The sequence below is a fragment of the Seriola aureovittata genome, chromosome 7, assembly GCF_021018895.1.
Source record: "Seriola aureovittata isolate HTS-2021-v1 ecotype China chromosome 7, ASM2101889v1, whole genome shotgun sequence".
NCBI lineage: Eukaryota > Metazoa > Chordata > Actinopteri > Carangiformes > Carangidae > Seriola > Seriola aureovittata.
Genome location: NC_079370.1, coordinates 13260517 through 13274257, shown reverse-complemented (window position 1 = coordinate 13274257; position 13741 = coordinate 13260517). Strand labels below are relative to the sequence as shown.

The 13741-nt window shown below is 39.4% G+C and overlaps 2 protein-coding genes across 2 annotated transcripts in view; both read left to right on the top strand.

The window, feature by feature from the left end:
- Nucleotides 1-146: 146 nt before the first annotated feature.
- dbf4 (DBF4 zinc finger) lies at nucleotides 147-7934 on the top strand. The gene is made up of 12 exons (XM_056381053.1): nucleotides 147-829; nucleotides 1743-1912; nucleotides 2684-2887; nucleotides 3046-3096; nucleotides 3184-3253; nucleotides 3384-3457; nucleotides 3586-3631; nucleotides 3788-3833; nucleotides 3921-4046; nucleotides 4639-4753; nucleotides 5336-5451; nucleotides 5581-7934. The coding sequence occupies exons 1-12, from the start codon at nucleotides 769-771 to the stop codon at nucleotides 6353-6355; spliced, it is 1854 nt and encodes a 617-aa protein (XP_056237028.1). The 5' UTR covers nucleotides 147-768; the 3' UTR covers nucleotides 6356-7934.
- A 636-nt stretch (nucleotides 7935-8570) lies between these two features.
- adam22 (ADAM metallopeptidase domain 22) overlaps nucleotides 8571-13741 on the top strand; it is a 63748-nt gene continuing 58577 nt past the window's right edge. The window contains exons 1-3 of the mRNA XM_056381051.1: nucleotides 8571-9458; nucleotides 9748-9908; nucleotides 13289-13365. Coding sequence (XP_056237026.1) covers nucleotides 9371-9458; nucleotides 9748-9908; nucleotides 13289-13365 — 326 coding nt within the window. The 5' untranslated portion in view covers nucleotides 8571-9370. The remainder of the gene's footprint in view (nucleotides 9459-9747; nucleotides 9909-13288; nucleotides 13366-13741) is intronic.

Below are 13741 nucleotides of genomic sequence, written 5' to 3'. Positions count from 1 at the left end.
ACAATATTGTTATAAATAAAACAATTTCTCGATAGGTTTTTAAATGTAGCTATCCATTTTATTTTACGTTAGAATGATATGGAAACATCACATTCAAACACAAAGGGTGTGTTTACTTATTTCCATTGTTGCCAGGTTAGAAGAATTTCTGCAAAAAGCACAGACCTCTCAGTTTTGCGGAAATGTTAATACTAGAGTTTATTTAATCAAAGACAGAAAGAATCTCTTCCAGGAATTTTATAAATACATTATTAATTCAAATGTTAGTCGTTTAGAGTAAATTGGCCGTGGCCGGAAAGTGTCAAACATGGCAACACAGACTTCCTCCACCATTGGATTTAAAGCGGGAAAGGAAAGGGAGGTTTTGTGATCTTAAGAGTTTAGTCCAACTGACTAAACAGTTATAAAACGGTTGGCCAGTGGATAGTCTGTGGTAACAAACATGCCTCCATAGCCCAAGAGACGTTTATTGACTTAAGCTTACTAAACAATGTAACGTAAGCAACGCAGCTAACCGACAGAGCTGTCTGTCCGCTCGGGGACCGACACTGTGAACGTACGTTAAGACGGTGTTTAACTGTTACCCACAGTTTAACCTAACAGCGAGAGCTAACGTTACTTTTTGTCTTACGACTAATCAGACGCGATCTTGTTTCTCTCTCTGTCTTCTTCGAAATAACAATTTCTTTGTTACATCTACGGGACACGCATTGACTTCCTGGGGCACGTTGACTCAAACTAGACGGGAAAGAAAAATATTTGTTCTCAATGAAAGAGAATAATATGAAGCCAAAACGCATTCAGAGGCACAGAGCACCCTCTTGGCAAGGTAAAGTTATTGTTCATTATCTAATTATGGTAGCGTTTTTTTTACTACCGAGGTTTGTTTTCTTGTTTTCTCGTTAAATTTTAAACGTCGACTTAAGCTAATTGACGCTTATTACCATCAAATACAAATATAGGGATCGTTTTTTGGATTTACCAATTATAAATCTGCTCCACAAAATCTATATACAATATCTTTTATTCAACATGAGTCCAAGCTGTCTTCACCTAAAGATTATCTTTAATTGAAATCGAGCCAAGGCAAGTAAACTAGTTATTTAGCCCAAAATCACTGATTTGTCTCAGAGGGCTGTAAGTCTGCACAATACAGGACATTCTCTATCTTCCAACCCTTGATTTGAATAAGGAAAAACTTGAGATAAAAACCTTTTTAACAAGAGGGATGACTCTTCAGACATGCAGTAGATTCTGTAGATACAGATAGCAGTTGTAAACTTTACAACTGCTGAATTACAACTCTACAACTACTGAGAAACAGAATTGTAACAGTAGGTAAATAACGTACACAACATATACTATTAAGTTTTATAAGTTGTAGGAAAAATACTTAAGGTGTTGCCCAGCACTGGCAGGACCGTGAAGACCTGGAAACAGGGCAGACTAATGAACACAAGAGGCAAAACTCAATGACTTTTACATAGCATGAGAATAGACAAGAGATGCTAAAAGAGGGTGGACTAGTTCATTAAGTTTTTTAAAGTTGCTTAGTTTGACCAGGAGCTAAAAACATACATAGTTGATAATGATTATAAAACAAGCTGGTCTGTGAAACTCTATTTTTAAGTGTAACCATTAAAAGTTTCATATTTGACCAAATAAATGACTAATCATTCTGTCAGTAAAATTAATAGATTCCTGTGTTATCTCTCTCTGTGACTTTAATGATTGTCTTTTAGGAAAAGGCGTCAACACTGGGGACAAGACAACACTGAGCCAAGCTAAGCCAACGTCGCGTGTGTCGTCTTCTACTCAAAGCAAACCTTTTGCTGGGAGAGTATTTTACCTGGACCTGCCATCAAATAGAACAGCAGAGACACTGGAGAGTGACATCAAAGAACTGGGAGGGGTGAGACAAAAACAGATTTGGTTCCTTTTTGACTGTCAGAAAGCTTTACTGTCATTTATCTTGTGTCAACTTCATTTTGCCACGATTACACAAGCTATTTAGTTAGCGTTACAGACTTATTCAAAACACAAAATGTCATGTTTTTTGATCACAATATCCTGCATTTGATATAGACCCACATCTTTTTTGTCCATATGACATTATCGTAGACTTTCACCAGTTAGCCCTTGAACTATGCTGAGTCTTCATCTCCATTATGATACTATTTATGATGATTACAATAAGACACAAGGGATGGGTGTTGTTTGATGTTTTTCAACATAAGTACAAATGCTATGCTTTTGTTTTTGTGCTGATACTAGATTATGAATTTTCTATACAGACTAACTAACAATAAACATTACATTAAACAGTAACAAACAAAACAACAAACATACTTACAGGCAAGAACTCTGGCCTGGATAGAAAAGGCTTAAATTGGCGAAATGTAGATTTAAATCAGAAAATATCAGACTTAAAAAAAACCCAAGATGAATCTGACTAGGACATTCAATGCCAGCCTTTGCTGCTTGACAGTTTTCAATACTCTGTGCTATGGACATGTTTTGATTAGTACCAAAATTGTATTTAGGTTTATAGGTTGTGTACCGAGCCCTGTAAGACACTGTCAACATACTCTGCGCTGCAGTTGTTTTTCTGGAAGAGACTGTTATAAAGGTGTTAAAGCTTTCCCAAAAATTTTATCCTGTCTTTCCCTTGTCTGTCTCTCAGACTGTTGAGAAGTTCTTCAGTAAGGAAATTAAGTATCTAGTGTCCAACAAGAGGGAGGCCAAATATGTACAGTGCCTCCGACAGGACACTCCTGTCCCCAGCCCGGACTCTGGACCGAGTTCACCTCACCCTCGTTCAAACCCGCAGCGGCCTGGCAGCCATGGGGACAACATTAAAAACAGGTCTCAGGGTCAAGCAGACACAGTGAGTTCACTTTCTCTGTTGCAACATCTATTGCATGTCTGTCATTGTTTCATATGCTTCACCTCAAGATAAAGAAAGATATGCTTTTACGTCGTGTCTCACGTCTTACCAGCACTCTTTAACAACTTTAATTTTGATTATTTGTTGATGTTTTGCAGTTTGTCACAAGTCGAGGGAAGTCTTTGGTGGAGAGAGTGGTGAAAGAGCAGGTTTGTTAAGTCAACACTAATGAGTTTACAAAGGAACTTTAATTACCTCTTTTCTTTTCTGGGCTAATAGACACTTGTTTGTTTTAGGAGAGGGTACAAATGAACAAGATTCTGTCAAATGCTCTGGAGTGGGGTGTGAAAATCCTCTACATAGACGGTATGTTGTAGAGGTTAAATCAGTTTTTGTTACATTACATCAACCATTAACATCTGTAGTTACATCATTTGAAATTATGATGTACATGAAATGGTAGCTAATTTTGCTTTGACTTACTGTACAATTGCAGATGTTATAGCGTATGTGCAGAAGAGAAAAAAGAACGGCGGCCAATGTCCTAGGACCACTGCTGTCAAAGCAAGCGTAAGTTCATAGGTTTAAAATCTCAAATGCATCATTTGCAGAAATGGAATCATATTTTTGGGATTAATGTCCTAAGCATGATTGGTTAAGTTACATTTTTAAGTGATTTTTTCTGTCATTCTTTATAGGTCAAAGCTCAGTCAGCAGCAAAGCAAGGCTTTCAGAAATGTAAAGGTAAATGTCTTCTCCAGGAATAAACATGTTTTCTGAGCTGATGTGGTTATTACTCAGTCAGTGTTTTATTTTTAGCTTGAAATGTAGGCTGCTGTTCTTGATGCACTGTAAATACACACTCAAATTGAAATGGACCATATATGATGTTTTTTCCAGGTGGGCGAATCAGTAAACCCTTTGTCAAGGTTGAGGATTCAAGCAGGTAAAATACAGTAGTATAAAAGGTGACATCCACCTACTGTCTTGTTTACCTCTGTGCACTATAAAGTGTTTCTTTTCCCTTCCTCAGACACTACCGTCCAATCTACCTCACAATGCCAAACATACCTGAGTTCAACCTGAAGGCTGTTCCACCTTGTAGTCCCTTCTGTGTGGAGGACAAGGATCCTCCTGGGAACAAACAGCAAGGACACAGGTTTGATGTTTTCTTCTCTGGATTACTCTTAGCTAATTTAGGATGTGGACCGTACAGTATGTCACACTTTCATAAGGAGCAGATCTTTTTAAAAACTCTTTCTTATTTTCTTATTTTCGTATTTATTCCCCCTAAATTTCCTCCATGGAACTTTAAAATTAGTATCTTAGTAACAAATTTAATTTAGCATCCAGCTTCTTTTGTATTTTGCTGTGATGTTTTGTGACTACATCTGTCTCTTTTTAAAATGTGCTATTTGTTAATGTCCTGCTCTTAATCCTTAATTATACTGTATAGTGAACCCCATAGACAAATTTCCACGTATTAAAATGACTAACCAACTGACTAACTAAATGAGTAATTAACTGATTAACTAACTAGGTAACAAATTAGATACTAAAAAATGTTCTTATTTAAGGTGATATATTTGCTATGTTTGGAACTTTGAGATCTTGTGTAGAGCTGAAATTACCTCTGGAGCCACTCAAAAATCCATGGGGTTGTTCGTCAGGACTGAATGAAAATTTACCAAACAACAATTTTCATCTTAGTTTGATTATATTTGTTCAACTCTGTGTTCCTTGGGTACCAGAGGTGGGAAGGCCTCAGCCACTGAGGAGAGAGCTCACGGCCGAAAGAAGAACAAAGACAAGAAGCGAGGCGGCTACTGCGAGTGCTGTATGATCAAATATGAAAACCTCATCACGGTAAGTTTTCACATTTGTAAATACAATACCATGACTGACAGAGTAATGTATGGTAACGGTGCATACGTGTATCAGATTCTGTCATTTTAAACAATGAAACTAAAAGGCTTGTTGTTTGTTAGTCCTTTTTTATAAACCTTAAATTTGTTTCAAAAATACTGGACAGGACAGTTACACACACCACAACTTTAATTTGGATCCAGTACAATTAGCAGTTACAAACAATAGATGTTTAATTAATGGTTTAAATGTTTGAATGGTAAACTGGGCCAAACAAATCAATCTTGCAAAAAAAAAAAAAAAAACCCCACCAAAAAAGGCACAAAGGTTGTCTATCATTATTATCTACTTGAGTATGACACAAGCTGAGCCTGGTGAACAGTGTTGATAATGATTATTGTCTGATTCAGTCTAACCTCAGTAATGCTCTATCAGGCTCTTTATTCTCTGGAAACATTTTATTATGTAGCAGAAGCCTACACAAGAAGATTTATTTGCATTTAGTTGCTTCTGCAATAGTGGAAATTGTTTCCTCCACTTAACAGCTGTATCAATAATTTAACTGAGTACATTTTTTTTCAGCATCTACAGAGTGAACGTCACAAGGCTTTCTCCAAGAGTGACGAGTACCTGGTGGTGGACAGACAGGTTTCAATGCTTCACTGCAACTTCATCCACACCAAAACTAAAGTTAAAAGGTAACGTTTCCCTAACACCCAGCAACATTACATTACAAGAATCTCTCTTATCTTTGGTTTTGTCTTATCCAGATCTTTTATCTTTCTGTTCCATTATAGTTAACACAGTTTTTTTTTTATTCCCATTAGACCAAAGTGCAGTGTTTCCTCTGTTCTGGTTGCTCCTGGACCATGTGGGAAAACTGAGCTAAGACACAAGGGAGATCTTAATACCACAGAGACTATTAAAGAGGTCCAGCATCAGACTGTCAGTGTGGGATCTTATTCAGGACAACCTGCTTGTCAGACTCACAGAGAGGGAGACAGGAGGAACTGCTACACTCACTCAGACAGATCCAAGCACAAATCTCTTGCATGTAAAAGGCCGTGCAGACAGAATCCCAGACAGAATCCTTGCACTGAAAAAGCTGAGCGGGCTCAAATTCCTCAGCCCAAGATGGAAACAGCCCCCTCTAGAGGTGAATGTCTCATCTCTTTTCCCTCCAGAGTTGCTCAGGTCGACTCGGTGGACCAAATATCTCACAAAGACATGAACAGCTCAACCTCACTCTTCCATAATATCAATGCACAGAATGATTCCCCTAAACGCCTAAATGTTGTGACAAATAAACAAGGGGAGTCTGTCAAGAACAAGGATTCCTTACTGTTTGAGGCTGCTCAGAAAGGAAACGTAATGCCTGGAAACAACCTTACAGAAAATAAAGAGGGAAGTCTTCTTCCACAAAGCTTCTCCCCAGTCCGGAAAATACAGAGAAGGATCCGAGTTTATAAACGGAAAAGGCGGAAAGTAGACACACACTTTGAACATGTAAAGCCATGTGATGCTCCTGACAACTCCATGCTTTGGGAGCTTTTCCAGTCAAGTGATGACATGGGCTCGGAGTTTCGTGGATTTGAAGACTAAAAAAGAACAAATGAACTGAAGGGATTAACTGGACCATTGTTGCCTTTTTCAATACTAGAACGATACCACTTTGATTGTCACGGACTAGCAAGCCAACTGATTACGAAATGATCTACACTGGCTTATTTTGATTCAGGGGGTAAAAATGCATATTTTTTCCCCCTTTATTTAATGTCAGAAAAGCAGCTGCTGACGTGTTGTAACATTTTGTTTACAGCATTGTATAAGATGTATACTGTTGAAAAGAAGTTAAATGTCTCATGTCAACATTATAATTATCTTTACTGTGGCTGTAAAATGTTTGGCTTTTATCATTTTGCACATAACTTGTGCTAAACAAGTGTATTCATTACATTTATTTGGCATTTGTATTCTAAACTCAACACAAGGAGCTATTAAAATGGACTGGAAATTGAAGAGATGTATGCAGAACTATAATATTCCCAAAATCGTAACATCCGTCTTGATATTGAGTTGTAGCTCTCTTTTTGTCTTTATCTCCTTTTGTGATGGATGTAGATTTAATAAGGGAAATCTATAATATTGCTTTTACCAGGATTCAATTTATTCATTTACTTTGTTAGAGAAATAGGTTTTCATAATATTATGCACATTCATTTAGGGCTGAAATATCCACTATTAGCCCACTTGGTCTAAGTTGCCTCAGCTTTGAAATCATAACATATTATCCATTCTTCAGTTCTAGACAAAAGATTTGAGAATATGGTATTTTTTCAAAAATGCTGCAATTTCTATCAAAGATGGGAACAAAATAAACAAAGTTCAGCCTCTAAACTTGAACATGCAGAAAATTATGCATGTTTTCCACACCATGAAGTGGAGTAAAATGCCACTGATAGAAGAATAAAACACTCATCACCCATCACAAAGTAATAATAGAACTTAATGTAAGACAGAGAACACAAATTTATTTGCATCTTCAACCAGAAATGACCAAACATGTATTTTTTAACAAAAGTGTAAAATGTCAGGGTTGAATACTCTTCATTTCCACTAGAAGATCTTTGATGTATTAGTGAATGAATATGTATATTATTTTCATAGTTCACAGTCTCTAAAGAAATGCCGACAAAATACCGAATGTTCATTTTCAAGTGTGTCAGAGGGAAAACAAAAGCTCCAATTGTAACATTTTATACATTAATTTGGAGAAAGAAGATTGAATCTTCCCAGACTTGGGGAACTGATTGTATCTGTATTGTAAAATACATATACTGGTTGTATGTTATACATATATTGGTTGTATATGTATTTTAATGTGAATGACCTGTAGGTTGGACGTGTGGTACATGACATTATAGGTGACATTTTAGGATTCTTGCTTAGTGTACTTCTCATGACCTGGCATCATGTGCTTTTTCTGATGGATTAGCTCAGCTTCTCCCTTTGTCCCTGCATTTAGAGCATTAGCATAGAGCCCTTGCTCTACCTTGCTGCTCTCAAATAAAAGCACTGGGTCAAATGGGAGTCTGTGCCACTGACATTAAGAAAAAGACATGAGCAACAGTCTGTTCTGGGGTACAAGCACTCTGCAAATAAAGGCAATGCTGAATGCGGACATTATCGTCATTTGTGCAGCTCTTATACAGATGATGACCCGCTCACTCTGTGCTTTATGATTATAGTGCAAAAACTTCTTTAGACTTGCTCCATGTGCCATTCCTTAAACTATAAGCATACACACATTAAATATTGATCCTTTAACTCTAACCACTTACCTTTTGCATGGTTGCATACATGTATAACACACATAGACAACCATTTGCTCAAATCTAGTCTATATCCACAGTATAAATTTAGAGTTTCCAGTCGTTACATGACTTTAAACTATAGTGAGAGAACCCACGCATGGCGAACATTCAAACTTAACTTGCAATGTGAGTGTCCCCTGAACGTAGAGTGGCTGTTTTCAACCCATTATTAAGTCTCTAAAATCTTCAGACTTGATGTCACATTATAGTGCCAGATTGTTTGGACTCTTGCCGCAGAGCCATGTCAGCTCCTTGGGTGAACAATCATGTTGAAATTCACTCACGTTGCTGTGTGACTCTGGGGCAATCCACACCAGGTCAAGTGTCTAATTCAGACTTCCCTAGACTCTGGTTTTATAGCAACATTTTTGATTTTGTTGATGCTGCTGTGTGTCAACGGTTTCAAAGTGGACAAAGGAACAAATTGTACAAGAGGGAAAACGTCAAAAATAATAAGAATGAGAAGTCCTTACATGATGACAAATATCACAACCAGTTATTTGACCAGTCATGATTTTTCATGCATATTCCTGTTTGTTGTTTTTGCAAAACAGGAAAATATCAGAGGAGGTAAAAGGCAGGTGTTGTGCTGTTGCAGCCCTAATCAAAGAAAAACAATTACGTGTATTTGATTTAATAAAACATCCACAAAAACAAAAAGCGCCCCAGTTCCAAGCATCCTCATCACATCTCATTTCCCTGTTATTATAACTTGTCTTCTAGAGCCCTGGCAGATGATGGAGTGACTCATGGTGATAATAACAGGCAGAATTGGGCAGGAATGGCGCTCCTGCAGTAATTTAACATGGAGGGACGAGGAGGAGGAGGCGGGCTTTGATATCATCCCAGTCCATCCAGTCGGCGGAAGGCCGGGCCCGCAGCTTGTCTCCATCCTGCCTGCGCTCATATTTATGCATTAGGCGTTTCTGCAGTGAGCCGCTGGATATTGATGTGTTTTAAGGAGGTGTCCCCAGTCCTCTCCTCCCCTCCATCCCTCCCTCCCTCCCTCCCTCTCACTCTCTCCTCCCTGCCTCCTCCGTGCTGCCGATCCGCGGGGTCTCGGTGCGCTCAGACGAGTTCGGCGTTCAGACTCATAGGTACCCCGATGGCCCCCCACCAAAGGGACTGCGTTAACCAGACGACCAGCCCCGGCTCCAAACTCTCCTAGCGAAGGCAGGACCCCGAGAGCCTGCTCCTGGAATACCGCATTGTTTTATAATTTCCAACCAGAGAGAGAAAGGTGATGATGCTGATGATGAGCCCGCGATGGTGGATTTCCCTTTTGTGCGTCTATGGACTGATGCGCGTCGGTCACCAGAGCAGCCCTAATGGTAACTGATACTATTTTAGATAATACATAAATGCGCAAACAAAGCGTTAAATCATCATTAATAGGCCTGTGTTTTTTTTTTCATTTTTAAATCATAGCTTGGGCTACTTCATGATCTACATTTAAAATATGCACGCAGCCCATAGCTGTTTCATGTTATCAAAGGAAATAGGACAAATCGACATTTCAGACGGCAGTCTTTATAATGAATGTGTCTCTGTATCACTACTGATTTTTCCGCACGGAGGGGACAGGCGGGCAATGAAATCGGTGTTTTCCTCTCTGTGCAGGAGACGCCTTGTCGAGCTTGAAGGCTCTTCGTGATGCAGGCAGGTTTGTCGGGAAGGAGGACACGGTGCCTCTCCGCCTGCTCTACAACAGGCACAACCACAGCCAGATCACGCAGGATGAGCTCAGCACCAGGGTTAAAGCCAGCTCCGGCTCCTCACAGGTACACACGGTGTTTTCATGTGTTGTCGGGATGGAGAGAGGAGTGTCTTCATGGAGGCTGTGAGATGCCTTTAGAAGACATCGCGCTTGTTTATGTTTGCATTGATTCATCTCCTCCTCTGCCCCGGTCCTCGTAAGGGAAATAAATAATTAGTTAGTTACTAGCAAAACAGAAAAAAAAGATTGAAACATTTAGGCAGGAAGAGCCGCACTTAATTAGACTGTCTGCAGGTGCTATATGGGTCATCACTGCCTTCATTGGCAAAAAGCAGACCACTAAACCAATACATATATTCTGCTCAGTAATAGGACCTCTATTGTTGTTGTTCCACTTTGTCCACACTGCACATTTAAGAGCTCATCGGCTATACTCATCTGGCCAACCAGGATAATTAATATTTTAGTGAAAACTTGCATCTTGCCTGTCCGGCTGGGTTGCTTTCCCAGCAGCTGTGTCACCTACCAGCTCAAATCTCATGTCCCATTAAGCAGCATTCACTTTGTGAATGCGACGAGAGGCTAGCTGTTAGAGCTCCACTGATCTATGTGTCCGGCTGAGATCATTAGCAGATTTTAGCCTAGCGAGGATATAGCTATTGGTGTTGGCTGGATGTTGCTCGATATGTATGTAAAAAGTTGCACGAGAAATGCTAAAGTTACACTATATTTAAGGACATTTAGAAATGGTATTATAGCTTAACCACCAGAGGGCACTGAGAAGTTTATTTCTCTAATGTTGAATGTCCCGCTTTGGTACATATGGTCACAAATCATTTAATAACCAAATTTGAGGTATCCTTATAAAAAATTTCTATATAAGTTATTTATTTGTTAAAAATCATAAATAATCATTCATAAATTGAAATAATGTCACAAATGTGTTCATCAATTTACAGTTATCTAACACCTTTTTGTACTGTAGCCAGTACCAGTACCACAGCCTTCCTGTGGCCAGTTAAACACTGTAGCAGTATAGGCTGTATATGGGCTTTGTTTTGCTGCATATTTGGACATGTAATTGTAATATGAAGAAAGCTACTGGTAGTTATCTAAATCCCACAGGAACAACAATGTTGTTTGGCAAGAAAGTCGACCAGAGCCATTTGGCCTTGTCTGTAATAACTGATACAGTGCATATTATAATCATAATCACTGTAACTGTGTTCACTGATTCAGTTCAGTGAAGCAGCATTTCTTCTGGGTTCATTTCAAGGGATGAGTCAATTAGCATTGTGCAAACCTGTCATGCGTTTTTAATTTGTGCGGCTTAGGCTTGTGTAGGCTAGCCTATTCAGGACCCGGAGAGAGAGGAGGGCTACAGATGGTAGCAGGCAGGAAGGTGTTAACCCTTTGTCTCTCTCACACCTCAGACAGAGCGGCGGCCCGATGGGTAAACAAACGAACAGAAACCATCTGCCATCAGATATAATTTTAATATTTTCCTTTTGAAGCTGATACTAATCTCATTACAGGTTTGTCACATAACACAGGCTTTCTGTGGGCTGGAGTTTAAAGCCAGGAGACTAGTTTCTGCAAAACAAGTTAACGTTTTTACATTCTACAAAGACTCTAAAAAGATTTGATCAAACGATATTATATCATCCGTAAATCCCTATATTATCATGAGTCATTCCCCTCTCTGGAGCCAGTTAAGACGAGCATGTAATTCTTGAGTTTACAGCCCAGGAAATACAAATAGTTTACTGTGCCTGAAAAATGTATTTTGTTAATTCATGGTTATGAAAATATCTCGCACATTGGCAATCATCAACAGTCTCAAAATTTAAATGAAGGTATGAAATATACATCGCAAGGGAGGAATAGATCCAGGGTACGAGGAGGAGGAGACAGGAGATGGCATCTTTGATTTTTCCTCTTAGTTTCTTATTCTCTGGAGAGTTAACACTTGTGATGTCACTTGCACAAAGTTTGATCAGTTATTGGCTGTTTTTAGATCAATAGCCTAAAAACAAATCTGTCAAATAGTTCTGAAAATGTGTGACACACAGGAAGTTATTTATAGACCTCTGTTGCATTGCCTATTTTCAGTCTCAGACACAAACACCGCTGAATGAGCAGTGGGGAGTTCAGCAAAGTGCTCCTGTTGTTTTGGTAGAAAAACAAACGCTTCTAGTGGAATCAGACTGAGCATGTGTGTGCTGGTTTGCATGTTTTTCCCAGCCTGCCTTTCCGTCTGTGTGTGCAGGGCGCTTATAGCACTTAAAGTCATACAAAGTCATACTTCATCATTCGTGAGTGGGAAGGCTTGGAAATCACTGTAAAAAGAGTCGGCGGTGGTCTCAGAATATTGGCCCGGCTCAGTCAAGCTGGGATGTGCTTTCATTAAACACAATTACTGGTACCTCCTTCCCATCATGGATCCAATCTGCCAGATTAAATTTCATAGCAAGTGTGCCATGGAAAAGGATTGTCCTTTGTATGTGCTCACACACACACACACACACCCACACACACACACACACATCCTCTTACCCGGTCATATATGCATTGACCACGCACAGACACTCTGACAAACAATAGAGTCTCTGGTCACTGGGGACCTCATGGGCTAAGTTCGTCCTTGGGTGAGCACAGGGGCACCTCCTCAAATGTAAAAAAAAAAAAAAAAAACACACACTCGCACCCCTCCTCCGCTTGCTGTCATGCAGCGGCTGGTCTGTAATGAAGGTAGCCCGTGGCCTGAGGCCCGGGGGGAAGGGTGATCTGTGTTTTAGCTTGGCTCTGGGACTCCCCTGGATCTGCACAGGAATGATTGCGTGGAGTTCTCATTGACCCAAGGGGGTGTAATGAAGCCCGTACCATATGTGCCCAGCGCTGAGAATGAATCAGACCCTCCTCAGGCCAAATCAATCACACACATGCAGTTATAGAAGAAAGAGTGAGCATCGCTGTATGTGAACATACATATCATTGCTGCCAGATAAAAATATGGAAACTCAAAAGATGAATTCATTCAGTCTGGGTTCAGGAGATTAAATCCATGGCTTTGTGAAACCAATCTTGTAAACAGAAATGGATGGTCATCAAGGTAAAATAATACTACATTATGTTGTCCACATGTATTTTTACTTAAGTGTGTGTTTTGATAGTGGGTGTCAATAAACCATATTTCTGATTTGTAGCTCAAGTGTTACTGTGAGATCTTTTGCAGAAATTCAAATTCAGACAAAGAGACAGAGCTTGATGGCTTAATGAAAACAGTCTTATCCTCACTGCTGATTGGTGCTGAAAAAGACAATGCAGTCATCCATCAATGTAGATGAGAATTGATCCACGCATATGATAATGAAGTGAACCATTAATATGATAATGTGTGTCTTTAGTAATAGTAAAAAAAAACCTGTTTTCTTACCTTATTAGGTGAACCATGTGGCCCAAGCAAGCTTTCAGGTCAACGCTTTTGGCAGAGAATTCATCTTGGATGTGGAACTAAATCAGTGAGTATTACATCATTAAATCTGTCTGGCTGGCTGTCTGGTTATCTGTTTGGCTAGCTGGCTGTATATCTATGTGGTTATCTCTCTGTCTGGCTGTATGTCTGTCTCGATTGCTATGTGTCCACCTGTCTGTCTGTCTGTCTGTCTGTCTGATGTCCTAACAAGCTATATATGTCTGTAGGTTGATGTCTTCACAGCAGTTGTGTTGGTAGCTTCATTTCTCCTCTTGCTCATTATCCGTTTTAATATGCTATGGCTAAGCTGGCAACCACCATATCGTTATGGAGATGGCTCCATTTTTTCCATTAAATGTTCATGAAATTACATTAACATTCACTTGCTTCTTGACATCATCCCAGCATGCAGTCATAACAAT

What these genes read in the sequence shown, in the direction of transcription:
- dbf4 (XM_056381053.1), top strand. Translation starts at nt 769, where the DNA reads ATGAAAGAGAATAATATGAAGCCAAAACGCATTCAGAGGCACAGAGCA. An exon ending in AGAGAGTGGTGAAAGAGCAG is followed by an intron (nt 3,097 to 3,183) that starts GTTTGTTAAGTC and finishes TGTTTGTTTTAG; the next exon opens with GAGAGGGTACAAATGAACAA. An exon ending in CCACTGCTGTCAAAGCAAGC is followed by an intron (nt 3,458 to 3,585) that starts GTAAGTTCATAG and finishes CATTCTTTATAG; the next exon opens with GTCAAAGCTCAGTCAGCAGC.